General features: G+C 39.0%; 1 protein-coding gene across 2 annotated transcripts in view; it reads left to right on the plus strand.

The window, feature by feature from the left end:
• NPR3 (natriuretic peptide receptor 3) overlaps nucleotides 1-25,909 on the plus strand; it is a 67,141-nt gene that overhangs the window by 38,399 nt on the left and 2,833 nt on the right. For both annotated transcript variants that reach the window (XM_039353047.1, XM_039353048.1), the window contains exons 4-6: nucleotides 17,736-17,871; nucleotides 20,903-20,997; nucleotides 25,421-25,553. In XM_039353047.1, the coding sequence (XP_039208981.1) occupies nucleotides 17,736-17,871; nucleotides 20,903-20,997; nucleotides 25,421-25,553 (364 nt within the window). The remainder of the gene's footprint in view (nucleotides 1-17,735; nucleotides 17,872-20,902; nucleotides 20,998-25,420; nucleotides 25,554-25,909) is intronic.

Raw genomic sequence — 25,909 nt, forward strand, 5'->3', positions numbered from 1 at the left:
GTTTTCAGAGCTACCTTTACTGTGAATTCTATAATAGCATAGCTATTACAGGTAGTCCTTGACTTACGAGAACAATTGACCCCAACATTTTTGTTGCTGAGTGAGACAGTTGTTAAGTGAATTTTGTACCATTTTACAACCTTTCTTGTAGTTATGTGAATCGCTACAGTTGTTAAGTTACTAATATAGCTGTTAAGTGAATCTGGCTTTCCTCATTGACTCTGCTAGTCAGAATGTCACAAAAGTTAGTCACATGACCCTGGGACACTGCAACTGTCATAAATATGAACCAGTTGTCAAGCATCTGAATTTTGATCACATATCCATGGGGATACTGCAACAGTCATAAATGTGAAAAACAGTCATAAGTCACATTTTTCAGTGTTCTGTAACTTTGAACAGTCACTAAACGAACTGTTTTAGGTTGTTTAGTTTATATGTGTGTGTGTGTGTGTGTGTGTGTGTGTGTGTGTGTGTGTTTTCTGAGGTTTTTGCGGGTGTTTGTAGGTCTTTGGTTATTCGGGTTTTCTCCTGCGTAAAATTGGAAGTGTCTTGGTGATGTTTCGACAAAGTCCCATTCGTCATCTTCAGGCTGGTTTTTTCGGCTTTGTGCTTCTAGGAGCAATGTGTGATCGTAGCTGTTTCTTCCTTTTAACTGCCAGTGGGGGTATGAACTGATTGGGTGGGAGCTTGGCTGTGTTCTGATTGGGTGGAGGTGTGTTCTGATTAGTTAGGAGCTTGGCTGTGCTCTGACTGGGTGGGGGGTTGGCTGTGCTCTGATTGGCTGGGGGAGTGTTCTGTTTGGGTGGGGGCTTTGTTGTGCTCAGGTTAGTCTGAGTTGCAGGGGGAATTGAGATGGTGAGCTGCATTGCTGTTGTTTGGCTTCGCGTTCATGGTCGTGCCTCATCTTTATGGTGGGTGTCAGTTTGCTTCATGTATGGATTGGAGGGTCTTAAAGTGGCTAATGATGCAGCTGTGGTCTGGCTTCTGGTTTGTGGTTGTGCCTCATTATCGGTGTGGGTTTGGGTTTGCTTTTTGCATGGATGTGTGGTGGTGACCTCCTGTGTGGTTTTCGTGAGTGTGGGTCTGGTGTCATTCTTTGTGTTAGGGGCTCGTTTGTCAATAAGGGCGGGTTTCCAAATGGCTGGTAGGCAGGAGGTATCTCGTTCATTCATGCTGTGTGGGCGTTTTTCTATCTCGATGGCTTCTCTGATTATTCTGTTATTAAAGTCATCGAGATAGAAAAATGCCTACACAGCATGAATAAACGAGATGATACCTCCCGCCTACCAGCCATTTGGAATAGCAACGCAGCTCACCATCTCAATTCCCCCTGCAACTCAGACTAACCTGAGCACAACAAAGCCCCCATCCAAACAGAACACTCCCCCAGCCAATCAGAGCACAGCCAACCCCCCACCCAATCAGAGCACAGCCAAGCTCCTAACCAATCAGAACACACCTCCACCCAATCAGAACACAGCCAAGCTCCCACCCAATCAGTTCATACCCCCATTGGCATTTAAAAGGAAGAAACAGCTATGATCACACATTGCTCCTAGAAGCACGAAGCCGAAAACACCAGCCTGAAAATGATGAATGAGACTTCGTCGAAACATCGCCAAGACACTTCCAATTTGACGCGGGAGAAAACCCGAATAACCAAAGACCTACATACAAACACCCGCGAAAACCTCAGAAAACAAATTGTGTGTGTGTGTGTGTGTGTGTGTGTGTGTGTGTGTGTGTGTCCTTAATAACATTAAAAATGCGAATCCTGGGCAAACACATATCAATAAACTATAGAAAAAACGAACACCAGGATAAAAATAAAACAAACCTGTTTAATACAAACAAATTTGTAAGTAAAAGAGTTACCAAGCTTTCATCGGCCCGACTGCCGACATGATGACGTAGGCAGTCGGGCTGATGAAAGCTTGGTAACTCTTTTACTTACAAACTTGTTTATATTAAACAGGTTTGTTTTATTTTTATCGTGGTGTTCGTTTTTTCTATATTTTATTAATATGTGTGTGTGTGTGTGTGTGTGTGTGTGTGCGCGCGCGCGTGTCTTGTATATAGAAGGTTGCTGGTTCATACCTGAAAGACGTATCATTGCTTTTAATTTCAAAGTTTCTTTCTTATACTTAAAAACAAAAAAAAGAGTGGTGGTTGAACCACTCTGTCCAGTCTGTACCAGTCTGTGCTTGAGCCCATCTATTTAGGATTATAAAACATGCATATCTTTGCAACATTGGACCTTGCCCACATCTGTTCTGTAGCATAATCTACCAGTTTACGGAAATGGCAAGATGAGCAATGCGATACAATGAAATTGTGCCTTTTGTAGTACTAGAAGAGACACAAGCTTGCTACTTTCCATGGCATTCATGCATTGAATTCCTGCAGCATTTACTTCTGACCTAGTTGGAAATTTGTACTTAGATGAGCGGTGGATTCATTTCTGTTCTTGGAAAGAAGCCCTGCAGTGAGATTTTCAGTACTGTATGAACTTTGCTTACAACCCACTGAAAAATACTGTAATGAGTGAGAGGCCAAAGCATGCCAGAATGTTCCAGATGAAATTAAACAAAGCAAAAGGAAAAGATGTGTATATTCATACAGTTATAGCATCATAAAGTCCAGGATCCTTAGGATACATTTCTATGGGACAGAGGAAGGATCTTTGTCATTCTTGAGAGATAGAATCAAAGATTACTTCATTACTCTTGAAGCAAAATTGAAAACAAATCAAGATTCACACAATCCTTTCATAAAATTATTAGGAATGTACAGAGATCAAAATCTGATGCACATGAGGGTCTACATCTAGGACCTGCACTTTTTTCTGGGCTTGTACACCTCTCTAGCAGGCATGAAATTATCATAAGAGACATAGTATTTAAGGTATATGTGACAGCAACTACTTGTCCACCCATGTGCTGAATCTTCTTTTGTCCTTCTAATTCAGATTCCTTCACAGTCACAGGAGTTATTGCCTTAAATTCTCTGAGTTCAAGGAAGGGATAGGGAAGACTACCACCGGAATAGAGAGGTGGAAAAAAATTGATACCTAGCTCTAAGAAAAAAGAATTAAGATCCTTCAATATCTTGTTCTGGAATAAAATAGAGTTTTGGCATTAAATCTAATAGTTCTGTTAGACTGTCCGGCAGACCTTGAAAGAAATTCTAGGAGACTTGATTTTGCACAACTTAGTTTGATTTGAACCTACCTGCAACCTCTCTGACCTATAACATGGCATCGCTAGATAATAATCTCTAATGCCATGTGGGAATGAAGCCATCAGAGTGAAGGTGCAAATTCCCTCTTATAACCTTGGATAGTTCAAACCCATTGCCTTTCTTCAGTAGATCCTTTCTGTGAACTCCTTGGCCTTGAAGTTGAGCAATTCTGTATTGTTTCTATAACTGGCTTCTCTTTGTTGAGAATTGCTGGCTCTCGGCTGGACTGTCACAGATTCTGTATGTGTCCAAATTCAAATATGTGCTGAACAGGATGCCGAAAATTCATTCCCGAATGGTCCTCTGTTCCTTTTAAAGCAGAAAGCCAATTAATGTGCCTAAAGGAATGAGAGATGCAAATATCAATTCCCTTCACTAAATGGGCATCAACAGATATATTTGATTCATTTGGCAAACAGGGTTAGCTGAAAGCTCAGGAGGGTGCAATGATTGTAAAACATCATGCTGTGCCTTCTTTCCCCCTGGTCACACGACTGCATTTTGGGCACTTAGCAACCAACTTACATGTACAACTGATTGTCAAGAGCCTCATGATCGTATGATTGCCATTTGCAACTTTTTCTTCCAGCTTCCCCAGAAAATCAATGGGGAAGACATCAGGGAAAGCTGCAAACAGAGGGGAACTGTAATATTTCAGCTGGTGACTCTTTTGTTCCATCCGCTTAATGTCCCAGGAGATTACTTAACAACCACAACTGGGAGTCATTGCAGTCATTGAATTGAACAGTTATGTGGGCATTTTGCTTAATGACTGCTTTCTCAATGACTAAGATTCTGGTCCCAGTTTTGGTCATAAGTCAAGGACTACCAGTGTGATGTCCAAATTACCTTGGAGATTTTGTACATTAGTATGTGTCATGGTCTTGTGATGATGTATGAAGTGTTTTTTTTACTATGGTAGAAATAGAAAATTATATTGCCAATTATATTTTCCTTGTCCCATGCTCATGAATCCCAGTGGTGGGATTCAGCCAGTTTGCACCACTTCAGCAGAACCAGTAGCTAATTTTTTGTTGCCCAGGCCCAGAAAGGCGTTCCGGAACCTGCATCCAGATAGAGAAATGGTTGTTCACATTTTTGAATCCCTGAGTACCAGTCAAGTGAAATATAAATATTCAGAGCAGCAAATGATGTTCTGTTTATATTGTAATTTAGAGGTAACTTGCCACATTGAACAAATTGTCACCTAAAATAAAAAAAAACAATATTGATATTTCACTTTATAGTATTTATTTTGTAATGAAATGTTGTCTTTTATGCGACACAAAGATTAGTCTGCAATCTCCTATCACATTTTGTAAAAAAATAAAAACACGAACAATTTCTAGGCAGGCCTTATGTCACCGAGAGGTATTTTTGTAAATAAGATGATGCTAAAGACACTTTCATTCACCTTTTAAGTAATTTTTAAAGAATGAAAATTGTGGGAGAGAACCTAGCACACACCAAGAGATATCAAACAACTCTGTGGACATAGAGGTTTCCCTGTGAACCATTGCTGGCTTATGAAACTACTATTTGATCATTCAAAAAATGTGTAGGATGTTACTGATAAGACTGCATGATGATGGTATCTGGGATTCTGATGCTTGGGAAGAACAAGGATAAGGAACTGAATTCAACCTGGAGTTCGTCTGCCTCTCCCTCCCTATGATCAGGAAGAAACAAGGAGGCCTGACGTAAATGAAGGAAGTGAGCCATTGCTTCCATGTTCCTCTTCTCTACAGAGAAAGGGCTGATTATTACTGATAGATCTGATAAAAGGACCTGAGCTTGTCTTTGTCTCTTTATGATGCCAGCTTGAGAGAGAGAGAGAGAGAGAGAGAGAGATGAATGTCTGATGGGAAGCCCAAAAGTTTATTTCTCCTGGAGACAGAAAGATTCATTGCATGGCAAAACCTCTCATTGACTTTGTAGCTGGTCCTAAATCTGATGAAGAGGCCGTTCAGGTTTCATCAGCAAGACAATAGAAAGAATTTGGGGTGGAGGATTAAAATTACGGGTTGTTTGGTAAGTTGGCAAGGTAACGGTTGCCAGGATTTTACAGACATTTTACGGTTGTCTAAACCCTTTGAAAATAATGTAGCAATTTGAAAAAAAGGATGCAATGAAGGAGGGGTTGCTAATAAGCACTTCTGTTTCTTCAGAAAGGAATTTGCATCCTCATTTGTAAGTCATTTGTCACTGTGATATATGCTCTACATTTATCCTGCACATACTATTATTAATGAGAAGTAAGATGAATGTCTATTATTATCTGCATAAGAAAGACAGCCGGGAGTAATTCAAAGTTTGCTTGGTTCTTCCCACCGGAGATACACAAAACATAAAACATAATAGAGTTGGAAGGAACCTTGAAGGTCTTCTAGTCCAACCCCCTGCTCGATCAGGAGACCCTATAACATTTCAGATAGATGGTTGTCCAGTCTCTTTTTGAAAGGCTCCAGTGATGGAGCACCCACAACTTCTGAAGGCAAGCTGTTCCACTGATTAATTCTGTTAGGAAATGTCTCCTCACTTCTAGGTTGGTTCTCTCCTTGGTTAGTTTCCAACCATTGTTTCTTGTCTTGCCTTTTGGTGCTTTGGAAAATATTTTGATCCCCTTGTCTTTGTAGAAGCCCCTCAAATATTGGAACAGTGCTATCGTGTCCCCCCAGTCCTTCTTTTCATTAGACTAAACATACCCAATTCCTGTAAACATTCTTCACAGTACCAAGCAACACTCTGGATGTTTTTTCCTGCAGCCCCTGGATCATCTGTCCTCCCGTCTTCCTCTTCCCGGTACAGAGCAATGAGGGAGGAAATAGATGCCTATCCTGGACATTTGCAAAAGACTTTTGAAGCCAGTGTGAGGTTGCATGACATTGGGCGTGTGTGCACAACGAATTTCAGCCTGCATTGCTGAAGTTAAAACCTTTACCTCCCATCTGCTTATAGGTAGTTCTCGACTAACAACAACTGAGCCCAAAATTTCTGTTGCTAAGCAAAACAGTTGTTCAATGAGTTTTGCCCCATTTTATGATTTTTCTTGCTACAGCTGTTAAGTGAATTACTGCAGTTAGTAACACAGATATCTATCTGGCTTCCCCATTGATTTTGCTTGTCAGAAGATCACAAAAGGTGATCACATAACCCCAGAACACTGCAACCATCACAAATACATGCCAGATGCCAAACATCCAAATTTTGATCATGTGACCATAGGATGCTACAACGGTCGTAAGTGTGAAAAATGGTCATAAGGCACTTTTTCCAGTATCCTTGTAACTTTAAACTGTGACTAAATGAATGGTTGTAAGTCAAGGACAGCCTGTACATCAAATTGTTCCTAACAGATGACTATAATATTAAAATGTATGTTTTTTGATATAATTCTATCATTTCTTCTTATTTGCAAACTCTTTGAAAAGAATGCAAAGTAGTTCCTTAATAGCATCCACTGAGATAAATCAGTCGGGTTTTAGACTTTTCAAAGCAATCACTCAGACAAGACTGTAAATCTAAACTCCTTGGGAAGATTATACAAGAGCCAATTGTTTGAATAGCTTTTGGAACTTTGTTTGATATCTAGCTATCCCTATAAGTGGCTAAACAAAATTTACATAATAAACATTTTCAGCTGTAACTGCCCTTAGTTTTACTTGTCCTTTAAATATACTAGAGATCATAAATGTTTGGAGGAATTAAAAACTGGAATTAAAAACCCACCAAGAGATAACTACTTTTACAGTTGACGTACATGAAGTTTTGGATGTTTGCAACTCTATCTTGGTTGTTTTCCCATTGGATACATATTTTACGTATAATTAATTTTAAAAATTTGTACATTCTGAGGCCAGATTTTTGCACTTTGGGGATCCATAATATAAATATGCTGTATTTAAACGGATGATGAGTATTTCACTGATGTAGTTTACTAAAATTCAATAGTTGTTTTGGATTTTTAATAGAGTATGGAGAATGCAAATGAAAAAAATCATTGGGGGAGATGGGCGGTGTAGAAACAAAATATAAATAAATAAAATAAAAAAATAGTAATGCAATTATATTTATACATTTATTGAAATCAGATTGATTCTATCAGTTTTTCATCATAATCAGCACTGTAAGAATCAGGACAGGAATAATCAAATATTATTCTTAAAAGTATATTTTCTTTTGCTTTTTTTGTTAAAAATTTACTAAATATCACCCTCCCACTCTGTTGTTTTCAATGTTAAATGTGGGTTTTATTTTTACTTTGTTTTATTTGTATGATTACTGACACAGCATGCAACTCTGGGTGGCAGAATTATCATATGAAGAAAAAAAAATGCAAGTGTTCCTTGAATTACAACCCTGATGGAGCCTACCCATCAAGATCGTAACTTGTGACAATTATAAACCAGGTCACCCACGTAATGAAGCTGATTTTAACAACCTTTTTTTGCAGTGGTCTTTAAATGAACCAATGGTTTGCTATAGGTCAGTTTTGCCAAAAAAAGAGAGGTAAATGCTGTTTTCAACAAAACTGCCATAAAATGTGGCCATATGTCTATGGCAGGGGTGTCAAACTGGTAGCTCACGAGCCCGATGCATCATGCGCAGATTACGCCCATTCTGGCTCCGCAAAGGCAAAAAATGTTGCAATGTGTCATGTGATGCAATCGAGTTTGACACCCGTGGTCTATGGGATACTGCAAATGGCCATACATATGGCCCAGTTGCCAAGCACCCAAAGTGCAGCCATATGACATGAGGGGGGGACAGGGTCATCCACGAGAACTTCCAATCCAGGTTGTAAGTACCCACTAGGACACAGGTGTCAAACTCGCAACTCTTTTTGCATTGCCAGCAATGGGGTGGGCACGGCTTCAGTGTGATGAAACCGGCCCGCGGGCCGGCAGTTTGACACCCATGCTCTAGGGAGGTCTATGGCAACTTTTTTTTATAAGTACCTCTAGGGAAGTCTGTCATATGTAAGTCAAGAACTACCTGTGGTCCATCTAATTCAGTAACTTGTCATTTTAGGTTAGTATCACATCTCCAAGGTCTTGACAAGCCATTTATCTACCCGTGCCAGTACATACAGATCTTGGTACAGGCCCCAAGTTTGCAAGCTTCCTTCTTGTTCCTGAAGATCAATGTTTCTCAACTTAAGATGTGTGGACTTCAACTCCCAGAATTCTACAGCTAGGAGTGAGAAATACTGCTGTAGACCAGGGGTCTTCAAACTTGGCCCTTTTATGACTTGTGGACACCAACTCCCAGAATTCCTCAGCCAGGCAGGCTGTCTGAGGAATTCTGGGAGTTGAAGTCCACAAGTCATAAAAGGGCCAAGTTTGAAGACCCCTGCTATAGAAGGAATTTCTGAGGGTGACCTGAGCTCACCCACTGGAAGTCTTGAAAATAAACTGCTAGAGCAGGGGTTCTCAACCTTGGCAACTTTAAGACTTGTGGACTTCAACTCCCAGAATTCCCCAGCTGGCTGAGGAATTCTGGGAGTTGAAGTCCACAAGTCTTAAAGTTGCCAAGGTTGAGAACCCCTGTGCTAGAGGAAGTGCCTCTGATCTTTAGGTGAGATAAGGCTCATCGGCATGCATGGATAATGCCAGATCATCTTGAGTTACAACAGAAATGTTGCAGTTACATTACAAATTCTATTTTCTTCAGTGTGTCTGAATACATAACTCTTCTGTCATAAAATGGTAACTACATTTGTGCTTGGATTAACCTATTTCAAAATGCAGATTTTCTGTTTTGAGTGATTACTCCGCAAAAAAAAAAAAACACATTCCAGTGAAACTAGATATCACTAAAAGGTTTTGTGTAGACTTGCTTTCTTTGATACTGATTTTCTATATGTAGTTTTTGGGGACCGGGATAGCAAAGCCAGACACTTGACCCAAGACACACTTACTTCAAAGGTTTCCGGAGAGGAAGATCTCATTTAGAGATTTGCAGGATTTTCCCTTCGCTCAAGGCCATGGTGTTCCTGCTGTTTGGAGAGATTAAACCATGCTTTAAAAAGGGGTCTGAACTGTTTTACTCCATCATACAGCTTCCTAAAGGCTTTTTTCTCTCCCCCAATGTTTAAACTGCACATCTGGGGCAGCAGCTGAGTTTCAACCTGCTAAAGGCATGAAAGACACATGCCTTGGCATGAATGTAAGAACATTCCTGAACTAATGTATAATCAGCAAATATTATTATAGATTATTCCCCCAACTCAGTTTCCCTTATTGTTAAGTCCCCACTGTTAATTCCCTCTTTGGTAGACACACAGCAACAGCCAGCAAAGATAAGCACAGACAACTTAATTTGAAATGGCATACATTTCATGTTAGACTTTGGCAGCTACTTCAACTGAAAGTAATTCTTCCCACTCATAGAGCCTCATTAACAAGATTTATTGAGCTAGGAAGGAGGGGGATTATTGGAATTTCATCAGCTAAATGATTATTTACACAGAATTTAATCTAACTCTGAAATATCTCACAGTGGAGGCTTGCTCAGTTTTTTCTTAATATCCTCATAAAGTTGTAAGAAAGTAGATTTCTTTGCATGTAATGGAAGATCTTGCTGCTGTTTACTAAGTGTCTCTAGTCTAGAACCTTTATCAATCTGTGAATTATCTTGTACAATTTGCGGGTGTTCTCTCATAGTTAGAAGGGTTTTACTGCCTAGCTAAAAGCAATATCTTGTTGCACAGGGTAACGCAACAGAATAAGGATCTTATAAAAAAGCTGTGTGATCCTTTAGCCCTCTGTAATATCGAACTGTTACAATTACACAACAGCACCAACAGAATTTCACATAACTTTACCTCTTATTATCTACTTGAACCTGTTTTGTTACTATATAGGAATTAAATTGGGAGGAATAGTAGCAGAGTATTTATTATAATTTATATTTCTAAGGCCAGTCAATTCCATCACTTTCAAAAGTCTTCTATCTGAATTGGTTATGGTGCAACAATTTATAGGTGGCACATTCTGTTGGGATCCTGTCACTCTGCACTTGGAGATGATTCTGGATCACCTTAGCTGGTGGTAATTGCCTGTACGCACATTTGTGCAAGAGGGATGCTAGTGCTACCTAGCATATGCTTTCAATGCTTTTTGTAGGTTTGATACAAAAGAAAGAACCAACAATAACGGCACCCTGTTGAAAAAGAAGAAATACAAAGTAAATGTGACAGAGAAGTCAAGAGTACTAGACAACTGTAAATCTTTTTGAAGTTTCATAGACTGTTCTTTCCTATTATAATAACAGAATAATAGAGTTGGAAGGGACTTTGGAGGTCTTCTAGTCCAACCCCCTGCTCAAGCTGGATACCCTATACCAGGCACGTCAAACTCAATGATGTCATGTGATGTCGCTTGACCTATTGTGACTTTTTCCCCATTGCCGGCAGTGGGCACAGTTTCAGTATGATGCATCCAGCCCATGGGCCGGCAGTTTGACATGCCTGCCCTATACCATTTCAGACAAATGGTTGCCCAATCTCTTCCTTAAAACCTCCAGTGTTGGAGCACCCACAACTTCTGGAGGCAAGTTGTTCCACTGATTAACTGATTGTTCTAGCTGTCAGGAAATTTCTCCTTCGTTCTAAGTTGCTTCTCTCCTTGATTAGTTTCCATCCATTGCTTCTTATCCTGCTCTCAGGTCCTTTGGAGAATAGGTTGACCCCCTCTTCTTTCTGGCAGCCCCTTAGATATTGGAACACTGCTATCACATTATAATAATAGATGTATTTGCATACAAATATGATTGAGCATTCTTTCAGGAAGGAAAGGAGAGAGAAAGAAAGAGAAAGAAGAAAGAAAGAAAGAAAAAGAAAGAAAGAAAGAAAGAAAGAAAGAAAGAAAGAAGGGATCTGATTAAACCTTTCACTATAGTTCTGTTTTTAATATGAAATGGTCCGCAAGTTACTTGTTTTACTTCTAGAGCAGACATGTCAAACCTGCGATATCACGTGATGTTGCACAACGTATCGGAGCTTTTTCTCCATTGCCGGCATTGGGATGGGTGCGGTTTCCTGGTGATGCGTCCGGCCCCGCGGGCCAGCAGTTTGACACCCCTGTTCTAGAGGAACAATAATAAGGCCTGCGTGTTTTAGGTTTAAGCAGATTTTCCCCACATTCTCTTTCTCACATGGATTTTGGGTTAAAGAAAAAAATGAAAGCATGTACATAAAGTATGAATTGTGGCGTTTATTTGATGTCTAGCTTGGATTAGTTACTAGAGTGACTGACTTTGGAAGACAGTCAATACCAGCACAGGTCATAAGTGTCTCAGAGTCCAGAGATCACTTGATTGTATTTGTTCTAGGAAACAGGACAGGGTCTCTTTCATAATCAGCACAATTCTCTGATAGATAGGTATATTTACTTTTGCAACAAATGAATGCTTCAAATTCTTGACTATTGAGAATATTTGATCAAACACCAATTGTTGCTAAAGGAATTCTGGATGTCTTGGCAGATGTTTTCTTTCCATCCCTGTTGCTTTCCATGATCCTTGTTCAGATTTAGCATAGCTCAAAGATTCACTCATTTATTTATTTTTTTGTCTGACAATGAAAAAAGAGCACATCTTGAGTTGCTGAAATGCAGAAGTAAAGTTGAAATTGACCTGTGTTTTTAGCAAAATGTTAAAGATTTTAGTGTACAGCAGAGACACATATCCTAGAATCACAGCCAGAGAACCCTTAATAGTTATATACAGTGCTTTTTTTTTCTTAAAAAAAAAGGTGCCAGACTCACACATATCATACAACCCACCTTGCCTACCCTACAAGGTTCCATCCAAAAAGGTGCCAGAACTCCGTTCTGGGCGTTCTATGAGAAAAAAAGACCTGGTTGTATAGAAGAAAGAATTGCAGTGGGCATAACTCTTATGCAAACAACATTTTCTGAATTTCCATCTTTTATAATAGAGTTAAGAAAGGTCAAGGATGGTGCCTCCTTTTTGCTTCTGGCCTACCACTTGTTTCTATTGAAGTAGATAAGCACAGTTATTTAAAACTGAAAGTAGACACAACAATTGATTGGTGTGTTTTTTAAAAGTAATCTACATCAGGCAAATAACTAACCAGACAATTTAATTCCTTTTATGCTGCATTCCTGAAGAAATCCCTCTTCTGAATTTGATTTTTCTATTTGGCAGTCTCTTCTTCCTTGCTCCAGAGGACTTCAGCCAAAAATATTGTTTCTCAGTGATGAAAAGCTTGCTATTCTTTTGAAAAAAAAAATGAATTCAAGTTGCTCTATCCAACTTTGAAAGTCCTCAGTGGGTTGTGCTACCTTCTATGGGGTGGATGAAATTGCTTAGATAATGCTAGTATTATTGCTTTATTTATGTCTGCTTCTCCATCTGATTTGACAATAATTATACTTCCAAATCATTTCCACATTTTTCTTGGGGAATTAAGTGGGTTATATTAATTTGAATTTTTAAAAATTATCTTCATTAAGAGATTGGTGTGCAGTGAATATTTTCCTAGTAAATAGACAGTTTACTATTAATTTTTTTTTTAAGATTCGCAACTGAGGAAGGGGATAAATTCCCTGTTCATTATTACTCCATTTCCTTCCTTCCTTCTTTCCTTCCTTCCTTTCTTTTTTGGCAGCTTCTCTCCACTTAATGGAATTTGCCTTTTTAAAAATTAATCTAGTCCTTAAAGATTAACTATAAAGTCTTTCCACATGAAGAATGTGTGCCAAATAGGAGTTGCATTAGACTTCATAGGTCCCCAAAATCAACAGTGTTATGAGTGTTCAAGTGATTTTTTGTGTTGTTGCTTAACTGCAAAGCTGAAACCTCTTCCAGGCTACTTTTTCAAAATTAGCCTTTTTTTTTTTTTTAGTCTCTCAAACATGGAAGGAACCTGCTGCACCTTCTTCTGTTTGAGCTTTAGGTCTCATCAGGGGAATGTTTCGTTGACTGCAAGGACACCCTCCCATTCTGAAATAGAAGCTTAGATCTCACTGTCGTGGCCTTCTCAACTTGTTTGACTTTACCTAGTGGACACTTTTGCTTGTTTTGTTTTTTGCTTTGCATTCCCTGTTAGTAGCCCAGAAAAGAAAAGAGAAGCATTAAACTCAAACCAATATTGTGAGTTTCCATCTTTTCTTCAATGCAAATGTATTTCATGGCACAGAGCATGGTTATTTGAGGTCTGCCTGTCCCTATGGATCTCTGCTCATCCCAGTATATCCATCAGGGTGGGTGCATTCCAGGCCTCTTCAGTTAATCAGTGTCACCTGTTGGGATCTAGGAAGTATGTCTCTCAGAGCTCCTTTACTCTGGAACAGCATTGTAAGATCCATATGGCTATTACCATGAAGAGTATTCTGTAAATTCTTGCTTCAGGCCTGGGGGGGGGGGGTAGAGTAGTTGCTGAGTCCCTGTCAGGTTTTGGGGGAATTGTGTTATTCCAGATGTTCAGTGTCTTTTTTTTGTTCAGGATTTTTAATATGTCAGCTACCCAGGCAGGCTCCAAATTGAATGAATAAATATTAGTTTTCTGCTTTCCTTTTTGTACAGAATTTTGTAATGGCGATTTCTTCTTAGCAGAATTTAAGATCATTACCAATCACCTCGCAACTGTTTCTGAAGGTTTGGGAAGTAGAAAAGGTGGCAATATGGAAACGCCCTAAAATTGTCATTTATTGCACATAAATGCATTATTATATTTTTGGTGTACATCATGCTCCTATACTCTAAAGAACGGTTGCTGGAATTTGGGTATGTCTAGTTTAATGAAGAGAAGGACAAGGGGTGGGGGACATGATAGCAGTTTCCAATATCTCAGGGGTTGCCACAAAGAAGAGGGAGCCAAGCTATTCTCCAAAGCACCTGAAGTCAGGACAAAAAGCAACGGATGGAAACTAAGTAAATTACAGTTCTAAATTACATTCTATAAAGGGATGAATGTTGGTTTCTCAACCCCAGCAGGTGCTGGAAATGCTATTCCCCATCAGGTGAGCTTCAGAAGCACCACAACAAAATCCTTTACATTGTTCTTTTAAATACTTGTATAAAGCAAGTCATGTACGTGCAGTCAAAAGTTAACAACTGGGTAAGTGCTGTTGAAGAGCTGTGTTTTGAGACTATAGAGCAGATATGTCAAACACAAGGCCCGGGGACCAGATGCGGCCCACAAAGTGGTTTCATGTGGCTCGTGAAGCCACCCTGGAAACAGTGAGGGAACGGCCCCCGCTGCCTTGGCCCTGGCCCAGGCCAGCCGGGAGACAATGTACAATTTTGTGGTGGCCATCTATGCTGAAATGCATTCAGTCTTAGTTCCACAAGGCCATTCTGGAAACAGTGAGGAACCAGCCCTTGCCATGTCAGCCCCACCCCCTGGGTGCATGCTGGGGAGGTGTCACCCTTTATGAGGAATGAAGAAATGCACCATCACCTGGAAGTGGCCAATAAATGGCCCTCGCCTACTTCACATATCCGGCTTGATGGGCTCTGGGGGAGGGGTTTCAGCAGCAGCGGGACGTTCTCCTCACAGTGCCGAGAGGCTGAGCTGAGCAGCACAAATCCAAAAAGAAATGCAAGGCCACCCAGCTCCCAGCCTGTCCGGTTTCAGCAGGCAGCGGAGCGCTGTCCTCACAGCGCCAAGAGCTGAGCTGGGTGGCCCAAATCTGATGAGAAGTGCAATGCTGCCTAGCCCCCAGCCTGCCCAGTTTCAGCAAGCAGCATGGTGCAAAGTTGGCAAGCTTCGCACCGCCCGGCTCAACTTCTTGGCGCTGTGAGGAGAGCGCCCCGCTGCCTGCCAAAACCATGCCCACCCAGTAGGCCACACCCACTCCATCCACACCCACCCAGTAGGCCGCACCCACCTTGGTCACACCCACCCGTCCCCCCTGAGGGCAACCGCAATGCTGATGCGGCCCTCAGTGAAATTGAGTTTGACACCCCTGCTATAGAGGGCCAGTGGAATGATCTTCTCAAAAGAATTTGCTGTAAAAAGAATTAAGAAGTGGGGGCTTCCCTATGAAGCGCTACATGCAGACTACAAAATCTTTCAATTACATCAGGGATGGGTTAGTCAATTTCAGGACTTGGTATTCTGCAAGTCATTGATAGGCCAGCCTGTTTCAAAAATTAAAAGAGAGGAAGTGGCTGAAAAAAAATCATTACAGTAAGCATACTTTGCAGATGAGCTCAAAGTCTATTCCTAGTGTTTTAAAATCATGAACTGGTATTGCATTGGTTTAGTAGAACTTTGGACATTTCCACTACTTAAAAAAATCTTCTGCCTTAATTTATAAATCACTTGTTAATCATTTGTGCAACTTTGCTGCATTCATATTATAAGAAACTCAAGAGACTAGTTTCTGAAGTAAATGTGGGTGAAATGAATGTGTTCTTTTGTTCACCTAGGCAATTCAGCGTTCTTTTTCTCCTATTCAGATATATGCCTTTATTTCTGTTGCTCAGGGAAGTTAATCTCATTAGCCTTTCTGTTTTTAATTGCCCAAAGAATACGGCAATTAGCTGCTTTTTTTTTTTAATGCAACTTTCTCTTGGGGTTGCTCCAAAATGGACATACATTTGAAAAGAGGGACAGGAAAGAATTCTGTAAATAAAACAAGGGGAAGTGAAAGGGGTCCCCTCCAGTTTGCCATAAAAGACAGGCCTGTTAATTTAAACTGGCTGCTCCCATTCTCTCTGAATCTACAGATGGCCAGCAAATAGAACAAGCATTGCAATCCAGGGAGAGCAGCTACACAGCTGGACTCCTTGTAGCACAGCATTGCCTGTATTTCTCAAAAACACAAGGCCATTTATATGCTCTTTGGACTTGTATTGGAAAGGGACATTTCATTTAGCTCATGCCATTGACTGAAAGAGCCACAAAACTCAGAGACACATGCGCGCACACACACACACACACACACACACACACACACACACACACACACACGGGGTAGTCTTTAGAAAGTAAGCTACAGAATGGAATTGTTCTGCTGTTCAAAGTCCTGCCAAGATGGTGTCTGCTGAGCGGGTTTCTAGCATCTGTAGGAGGGTTGAAAACTAGGAAAGGCCACCAAAATCAGGAGACAACAATACTCCTTTCTCCTCTTCCAAAAGCCTAAAAGCGTTCTGATAAACCTGTATTCTGTTAGCACTTTCTCAGATCCTCAACAGGAAAAGGGATACGGTGAGTTGGTGGATTATGTATATACAGTACATTGAGTAATTATTACACGCAAAAAAAGAAAAGAAACATCTCAGATTGTCCTATCTGTTCTAGGTCAGACCATTGCTTCTGCCATATTAAACTTTGTGTGACTTTGCTGGCAGAAATGCAAACTCATCTTTAGTATAAGCTGAGCAGCTATGTTGGTTTGTTGTTGAAGGCGATTAGAATAATACCTTCCTTTTCATGGGTTCTGTTTGTCAGCCAGTATCTGCTGCTGGATACAGACTGAAATTGAAATTCTCCATCCCTATCATATCACAAGGAGTCACTATATCATTCTAAATTCATACATATCTTGCAGAATTCCAGAGACATACAGTAAACCTGCTTTATCCTACCTGAGACTGAGATTTCTTCTCCGATACACATTTTTCAAGTATCTCCACAAAAGTTAGCACTTCATTTTGCTGTAAGAGAAAATTATTCTGAAATAACCACTTGAAGATCTCATTTGAAGCCTATGTATCCTCAATCTTTACATGCAAATTAAAATACAGATTAAAACTGCATTATAGGAAATGTAGGAATATTGTAATAAAAAACACACTTTGTATACAAACAAACTCATGATATTAATGGATTGTAACACAGCTTCTATAACAAGTCATGGTGATAATCAAAATGCTGGTGTGTTCTTTATAATGCATACAGGCTACCTGAGAGACTGCTTGTCTTCAATCATGTCTGCTTGTCCGATGTGTTCCAGCAGAATTGGTGGGCTCCAGGTCTCCTCCATTAAATGCTGCCATCTTGTGGGACCTAGGAAGCGTGTGTGTCCCCTTTGTGTGGGGCCCAGCCTCTGAAAGTGTTCCAGAAAACTTAGAAAACTTGTCTTTGGATCTGTGTCTGGGGTTAATGTTTGTTATTTTTTAATGGGTCTTATTTTGTCTTGTGTATTTTGTTATAAGAACATTTTAGTCCAGGATGCCTGTTGATTTAATATTTTTAGCTGCTTCTATGTCTTTTTTTACCTTTGTGTACCACTCAACATCCACTGGAGTTGGGCAGCCAATAAATTTAAATGAATGAATGAATGAATGAATGAATGAATGAATGAAATTATTAAATTAAATAAATAAATATCATCATGCAAATTTTGGGATATTTATACGAGTACACAGGTTACATCATTTTCATGCTGATCTCATAACATGCATATTTATTCAACCCACTTGCTCCCTCTAGGGATGTCTATGAAGATGCATAAAATTATAATTTTGCTGAACTTATGGGCCAAATCACCAATGAAATGTTGTTCTGTTTTTAGGTGAATATGTTTGTTGAAGGTTTCCATGATGCCATAGTTCTCTATGTTCTGGCTTTACGGGAAGTTCTGAAGAATGGCTTCACAAAGAAAGATGGAGATAAGATTGTTCACCAGACATGGAACAGGACATATGAAGGTACATCCAGTCACATAAGCCATGCTTTTTTATAAACAGTTTTGTTTGATTAAAAGCTGCCACTTTTTATCCTTGTTTCTTCATAGTAGAGATTATGATTCCTGGGTTTTGTTGATCAGTGCTTCTAGATAATTGAAATGAAAAGCCAATTGTTTCTGCTAATATTATGAAAGATTGATTTTGTTAGCCATTTTTAAAACAGATGTGTCATGCAAAATCTTGTGCTCGCAGCATAAAGTACAGGACTAGCATAGGAGTTTAAACAACCAGTTCAGGAGCTTCAAGTACCAACAAAGTCACAGGGCTTGAAGAGAGAACAAAAGAGGTCAGACTGGAGTGGTTATCAGAGGAAAAATTCTAGATAACCTTAGGACAACAATCGGTTTCTATGGAAGGAAGTTTCTGTGAGAAGAAAACACTCTGTAGGGTTACACAGACTGAAACCAATCCTTTGAACTGGGCCTGGAAACAACCAAAACCCTGAGAGAGTTAAAATGGAGCACTTTAAAAAATAAAGCATAAGGATCACTGAATGCTTAGTTTAAATCAGTGTTTTCCAAACTTGGCCACTTGAAGATGTGGACATCTTCAAGTTGCCAGGTTTGAAAACCACTGGCTTAAATAATCTTCACCCCTCAACCTTCTATCTTTTGTCCCCATTGTTCTGCCTGAAACACTGTCTCTTGCGTTTGATTGTATAGTCTGCAAAAAATAGAGTGGAGAATGTTGAATTTAATCACAATAGGTAGAGAATTGCATAGACAGTGCAGCTTTTAAATAGCTCCCTATTGTATCCATGTTAATAGCACCAATATAAAGTATCAGTAGCAAGCAGCAATATGTCCTTATTGCAGTTATTTAGCAGCTCTTGACTCCCCTGTTTTTTAAGTTTTTTTCCCTGTTTTTCAACTGTTTTCATGTTTGTTTATTAGTTCGCCACATTACATTACTTCCTTTATTAATTCAGTTTTTTAATCTTAAAAGCTAAAATGTTCAGATGTCCATTGCCTACTTATTTGTTTAGTTGTAGTGTTACGGGTTTTTGTATTAGGTTTTGACATTTTCATTGTGCATTTGGAAAGTAAGGCTTTCATTTTTTTTTTTCTTTTCTAGTCTTTGTGCCTGATTATTGAAACAACCACGCTAAATCCTACAAGCCTTATAATGTATAAATGTACGCAAAACTTAATGTGGACATCCACATAAAGATAAACTTTATAAAATAAGCAGGACATTCCTGGTAAGACCAGCAGCCCTTGTCAAATTCACCCTTCATTATGTACTGGGCAAAATTACCAAGCTTTTCAGTGGAAGTACTTAAAGAAACGGAAATGTTTCCTTTAGATAAGAACCCAACAATGAGTTCAGAAACTGGAATGGCTTTGAAAAACATCATCAGCCATTTTCTCAGCTGCAGTTACTTTTTCTTTAGGAAGAGAGCATTAAAGGAAATGCTTTAGTAGAAGGGAAATATTAGATTGACAGTAGAATTGCAGTGAAATATCATTTCATCTGGTATGCATTTTGAAGTGAACTTCCTATTCCACATTTCCTGGATGAGCAATTATCTAGACTGTGCTCCTCTCAGAATTGGATAATGGGCTTTTTGGATCGCAAGTTATGCAAAGAAGTATGTATTTCAGGAGAAATGGTCCATGAAAAGGAATTTTCTTTTTTACATGCAAAGAAGAGCAAAATGTATATACAACTAAGCACATAGAAGTTTGGCACAGACTAATCTGTCTGGCTTTATCTGAAAGGGAAAAAAAATTCCCTTCTAAATCTTTAATTCAACATTCCTCATTCTGGCACTTTCTGGATATACTTGGAACTACAGTTCTCATAATCCCCAGCAAGGAATTAAGAGGCATTTTAGTATGATTATATTTGTAAAATATTAGGTTACAAGTCAAGCCAAAAATTTGCATGTATTTTTTCTGTAAACAAGTTCAACTAATTCAGTGCCTCACATTACAGAGATGATAGCACACAGCAGGTCCATTGATTTCAGTGAAAACTGCAGTAGAAGGACACTTCACTAGCATATACACTATTTTAAGAATCAGTTAAGGAGGCAACTAGTGGTACAGCAGTTAGTGTAGAAGGTTGTGGGTTGTGGAAGAAACAGGGAACTGTTTAATCAAGATACTGGTATTTGCTATCTCTTTACCTAATTTTTGACAGAGTTTCTACAAGGAAAGAAGAGGGAAAGAACTATTCCCTATGTTATTTCTACAGATTTTTTTTTTTTTTAATGTGCCTTCAAGTCAGTGTTAATCCCTGGTGACTGGCTGGATTAATCCCTGGGATTTTCTTAGCAACATTTTTCAGAAGTGTTTTCCCATTGCCTCCATCCTAGGGCTGAGAGTGTGTGCTGGTTTTGTGTTTAAGATGGGACTAGAATTCCTGGGCCCCTGGTTTCCAGCCTGGTGCATTAACCATTATTCCAAACTGGCTTTCTAGTTCTACAGAGAGGGATCCTTAAAATTCTTTTGACTTCAAGTAAGCAACAGTGAGCATCCTGTGAGAAATGAGATTTTTCAGAGCAAGGTTTTTCATTGTAAATTAATTTCCAACATAATTTTGTTGAGCTTTAATAGAATTTTTAAAAAAAAAAAAAAAAAAGTTTAGGAAGACAAAACTATTCCAACATTCAACAAGTACATTTGCTTTCCAATATGACCTCTCTCTGTAAGCTATTCAAAGCCATTTACTTCTTGCTTCTTTTAACTCAGGGCAAGGGTTTTAAAGGCAAGGAAGACAGTTTCTATTAGGAAACGTCGAATAAGACTTGATTACTTTCATTTCTACTAATAAGCTGAAATAATTTATCCTCTTGAGAAGGAAATGTTACATATTCTAGGAATGTAGACACAACTGCAGTCTCTTGGAATGCCAGCCAGAACCCTGGAATATTGCTAGGATTCCTTACCATATCGGTCTGTAAAAATTCTGCCCTCTTTATGTTATTTTTACTTGGAAACATTCAACATTTTCAATTAATATATATATATATATATACATTCTTCAGGCATTGCAGGGCCAGTATCTATTGATGCCTCTGGAGAAAGATTTGGGGATTTTTCTGTGGTTGCCATGACAGATCCTGAAACTGGAACACAGCAGGTTAGTAAATGTTTCTAAATCAGCTTTGACCATGTTTATTCCCCTTTGGGTTGAACGACCTAGCATGGGTAGCAAGATGTCCAGGCCTGGGAGTTGAAGACCAACACCTCTGGAGTCCATCAATTTCAGGAAAGCTGTTCTAAATTATAAATTGGGTTGAAATGTATACTTGTTCTGTTTCATTAAATCTTTGAGTGGCATTTAGGTTCTAGAAATTTTAGGTATAACAATAATTTCTCCTACTGAATAGGAATTTGAACTATGCTTCTCCTGGACCAAGTCCAATACTGTAATCATATCCTAAAAGTGCTTCAGTTTTATATATGGCAACTCATAGAAATCAGCTAGGAATTTAGAAAAAAAATAAGGGCAGCAATTATGAAGGCAAGAAAGATTAAGGGGGTGAATTCATTTAACTTTTATCCAGAACACCAAAATTACAATTAAATTAAGCATAATTCAAACAAAACCACTTGCCTGCAAGCAAGAACTGGTGGAACCACAAAATAGACAAAATAATAGAAAATGAAGAGGCTAAAGTGCACATTGACCACATTTTGGGTACTTGGCAACCAGCTCATATTTATTTTTATTTATTTATTAATTTGTATCCTGCCTTTACTATTTTTACAAATAACTCAAGGCAGTGAGCATACACAATATTCCTTCCTCCTTCTATTTTCCTCACAACAACCCTGGGAGGTAGATTGTGTTGAGATAGAGTGATTAGCCCAGTGTCATCCAGCTGGCTTTCATGGTTATGGCAGGATTAGAACTCACAATCTCCTGGTTTCTAGCTTGGTGCTCTAACACAAGACTAAACTGGTTCCAGCATCCCACAAACAAATGAGTTTCTAGCAAATAAATGCCCATTTGGGAGAATGGATTTGGACTTATAACTGTGTGATTTGTTTCATAACTGCGGTAAAAACAGTCATAAAATTGGGTGTATGCCTTGACTTAATGACTGTTCCAACTTACAACCGAAATTCCAGTACCAATTTTAATCATGAGTCAAGGGCTACTGATATGAAGAGTTCATATACTGTAACTCACTAGCACCTTGAAAAGGTTAGATGGAAGAATAGGTTGGCATAACCACAAGACACATTTTAAAACACTACCAAACTAACCATAATAATTAGCTATCTGGATATCACAAATATGACCCTAAGAAGTATTTTAAGTATTGGCATTGTGAAATGATAATGACTGCAAAGAGAAATACAAAATCCTAAATCCAAAATATCACAAATATTATATTTTGTGAAAATAGATGCTCCACTTCGATAATACATGATAGAAAATTGAACTAAAACACATGCGTGGCATGTATTTCTTATACAATTCCATATTTTGCCAATTGACAGCAAATAATAATAATTTGGGAAGATGAAGAGAAATAGAGAAGGCAATCTGTTCACTTCCCGATGCTTTGAATTATCCTTGCAGTCTCTTGCAAGCAATGAGCAATAAAATTATAATTTGAATTACACCATGTTCCTCTCTTTTTTCCCCAAAGGGAAAGATTAGAATCAGTTTACTAAGGTCCGCATTAGGAGAAGCTTCTGAATAGTAAGACTGGTTCAGCAGTGCATGCAGTTTGTTTAACAAGGTGGTAAGCACTATTATCCTGCCAATATTATATTAGAAGGTGGAAGGCTACCTGAGAGGGGTGTTGTGCTTGCACGATTCTTTTCAATTCTATTACAGTCAGTTTCTCCTTTCATACCCTTAGTATTTGAGGTCTGCCTAAAGTCAAATGTAGATTCCTGTTTCCTGTTAGTTTACTAAGTAGGCTTTGAAACAAAAAAAAAAAAATCTGCAGTTATAGAGCCTGGCAAATTAGAACAAATTAGGTAACTATTTCCTGTTTTCAACATAATGGGGAAATATTTTCTTTAATCAGAACTGCAGTACTGAAGCCAGTATTCTCAGAAAAGGGAAGTCAGTGCATTTCTGGGTTCGTGACACAAGTGTCATTACATCCAAACTCCAGAGTCTAAGAATCTAGAAAAGATGCCATTCTGTTGAGTTTCTATGGGGGAAATAGCCCCCATTAACAGAGCGGAAGTTATTACTTTCAGGTGATTATAATCTGCTGCTCAAGATGGTAAAATTAGGGAAATCATTGTAATGTCACCTTGTTGAACTGCCAATTCAGTGAATTGGTTTGATTTGGCATGGATGAGCCTATTTGTGCTGTTATCTTATTCATATAATCTTTTTAACTGCACTTACGATATTTTGAGGTTTGATGCCATATACTGAAAATTTATCCTCTGAGCCTCTGAATTAATTAATTAATTAATTTATACTCTGCCCGTCTCGCTGTTTGGGGCAGCTTACAATGTCATAAAAATAGATATAAAAGCCATTATAAATATAAAAACAGATTAAAAATTGCAAAAGATTAAATACAAAGTGAAAGAACATGAGCTGACAGCAGAGCGGCATTGATGCCTTCTCTGTCCCTGCACCAATCAACTCCAGGCTACGGCTTCTCCGTCAGGGCCCTGCACCAACCAGCAGAGCCAGGCTTTAAGGCTCTTCCTAAAGGCCAGAAGGATGGGGCAAATCTTATCCTTGGTGACAAAGTATTCTGGGGAGTGGGAGCCATGGCAGAAAAGGCTCTTCTCTAGATCCTGCCAGCCAAAATTCCTTAGCTGATGGGGCCTGCAGGAGGCTCTTTCTGCCAGAACAAGTGGAGCAGGCCAATCCCATGAGGCAAGATGGTCCTCAGATTTCCTGGATCCATGCCATATAAAGAATTTTCTGCAGTAAAGATTTTTGCTTTTATACTTTGTTATCTAGGGTCCTATAGAAGTATTTCTGATTTTATTTTATGGCTGCAAGGATTTTTTGTTAGACATTTCTCTATCACAACGGGCACGGTGGCTTGTGTGGTTAGGATGCTGGGTTGGAGGTTAGCAAGCCCATTCAAGACCCACGTTCTGCCATGGGGCAGGGTTGAGCTTCCATCCTTCGTTCCATCTCCTGTCCTTCGTTCCATCTCCTGCCGGGGACATGAAAGGTGTCCCCAATTGTGTGTTTCTCGGGCAACGGTGATGTCACCAGCTAATCCTTTCAACCCAGAAGTGCCTTGGTGTTTCTGACAGGAGTGCTACATTATGCTATTTCTCTATCACATGCCAGCCCTACTGGCTGCTCCCCCTTCCTGACTGAAAGAAATTCCAGATAAGAGATCCTTCATTGAATCTTCCTCCAGCGTTTCATTGAAAAGTGGGAAATTAGAAGCTGGGGAGAGCAGTGAAAGCCAAGACCCTAAATTGCTCACTTAAACCAAATCTTGCCCCCAATATAAGAGAATTTTGCCGCTACTTTGTAAAGTAAGCAAACTGTTTCCACCAAGTTGAATGAGAAAGATTAACAAAACAAATGCATTATAAAATATTAAAATGGAAGATGTCGAAAGAGAAACTATATAAAGGTAATAAAAAGTCCAGAGGTCATCTGAGGCAAGACCAAAGGGATTCAACATTTTAAGCCAAAGAAAATAATATTGATTTCATTCTCTGCAGATGTTCCTGTTCAGCCCTCCTCTTGGGCAGAAACAATCACTGCAGGGCTAGCAACCATTTGTTAACTTTCCGTCTGCTTGTACAAACATCTCTCTTTTCAGAGTCTGATTACTTTCCCTTTTGAGTTGGTTGACATCATTTCTTTTACTATGTTTGCCCCAGCTCTGATTTATAATATTCTCCTCTCTTTGATGATGCTGGTGGCGGTGTTTGTTTACTTGGGAGATTCCTTCCCATCGCTCATGAAAACTTTATTTCCTAAGTGGAACAGAGCCAAAGGAACTTCGGTCTTTATCTGATCACTTGGTGTTTACAACAAGGTTACTTTGGCTTCTTGTAAAATAAAAAAAATAAATGGCCAAGATACATGATAGAAAATCCTGACAACTGTACACAAGTAGTCTCAGATTGTAATGACACCCTGATAGTTCCTCTGTTAAAGCTGTAGGAAGCAACTTTGTATGTGGATCCACAAACACAGATGGGTTGCAAATGTTTATTTATTCCCCAGGTCTGTATAATTTCAGCGACTTGGTTTTGCACCAAACAAATCTTAGGAGTTTTGAACTAGGTTGGAATAATTGTTGTTGCTGTCATTATTTTTACCATTGTTAAGTTCTTCCAGAAGCTCAATAGACTTTCAGTTTTCTCAGTTTTTTTCCCTCCTTGGGTTTTAAGATAGAGCAAGAAAATTAAATAATTTACCAACTCTGTCTTCAGACAGTAAATCTTAGAATTGTTAATGCTCTTTACCAGACTTCTGATGTAGATGTACAATGGGGATGGAAAGAAAGAAAGAAAGACACAAACAAACATACTTTTTTATCTTTACCTAGCAGGATATTGTTTTCATTTTGTCATATATATCTATATATATTCAGGTAATTGGAAACTATTATGGAAAACAGGGAAGGCTTGAAATATTTCCAAGTGCAAATTACCTCTGGGAACAAAGACTAAAAACAGACGATAGCCGAGGATTGGAACACACAAGCAATGCAGCCTGCAAATCATGTAAGTTAATGTACGAATGTTAGGCCTAATCAAACCAAACTGATAATCTATGCTTTTACCTCTGTATTTTACTAGCAACCTTATTCTGGCCAATATTTAGGTCCTGTCCTGGATCTTGAAAAAGACCTACATATTTTCTTTCTCCTACTAAAAGCAAGCAATGTCAACAATGAATCTAGAATAAACATAATTTATAAAAAAGGCTGTGAAGCTAAAGAAAAAAAACATTTCAGCCTCAGCTTAAAACTAAGCTTCAAACAAATCTGTACATCCAATTACAGATTAAATCTGTAATTCAATCATTCTGCAAGATTTTGTTGTTAATGGATTCCTTTGGTTGATTTCTGTTTATTTTT

The sequence above is a fragment of the Crotalus tigris genome, unplaced genomic scaffold, assembly GCF_016545835.1.
Source record: "Crotalus tigris isolate CLP2741 ecotype Arizona unplaced genomic scaffold, ASM1654583v1 scf7180000018490.839948, whole genome shotgun sequence".
Classification (NCBI taxonomy): domain Eukaryota; kingdom Metazoa; phylum Chordata; class Lepidosauria; order Squamata; family Viperidae; genus Crotalus; species Crotalus tigris.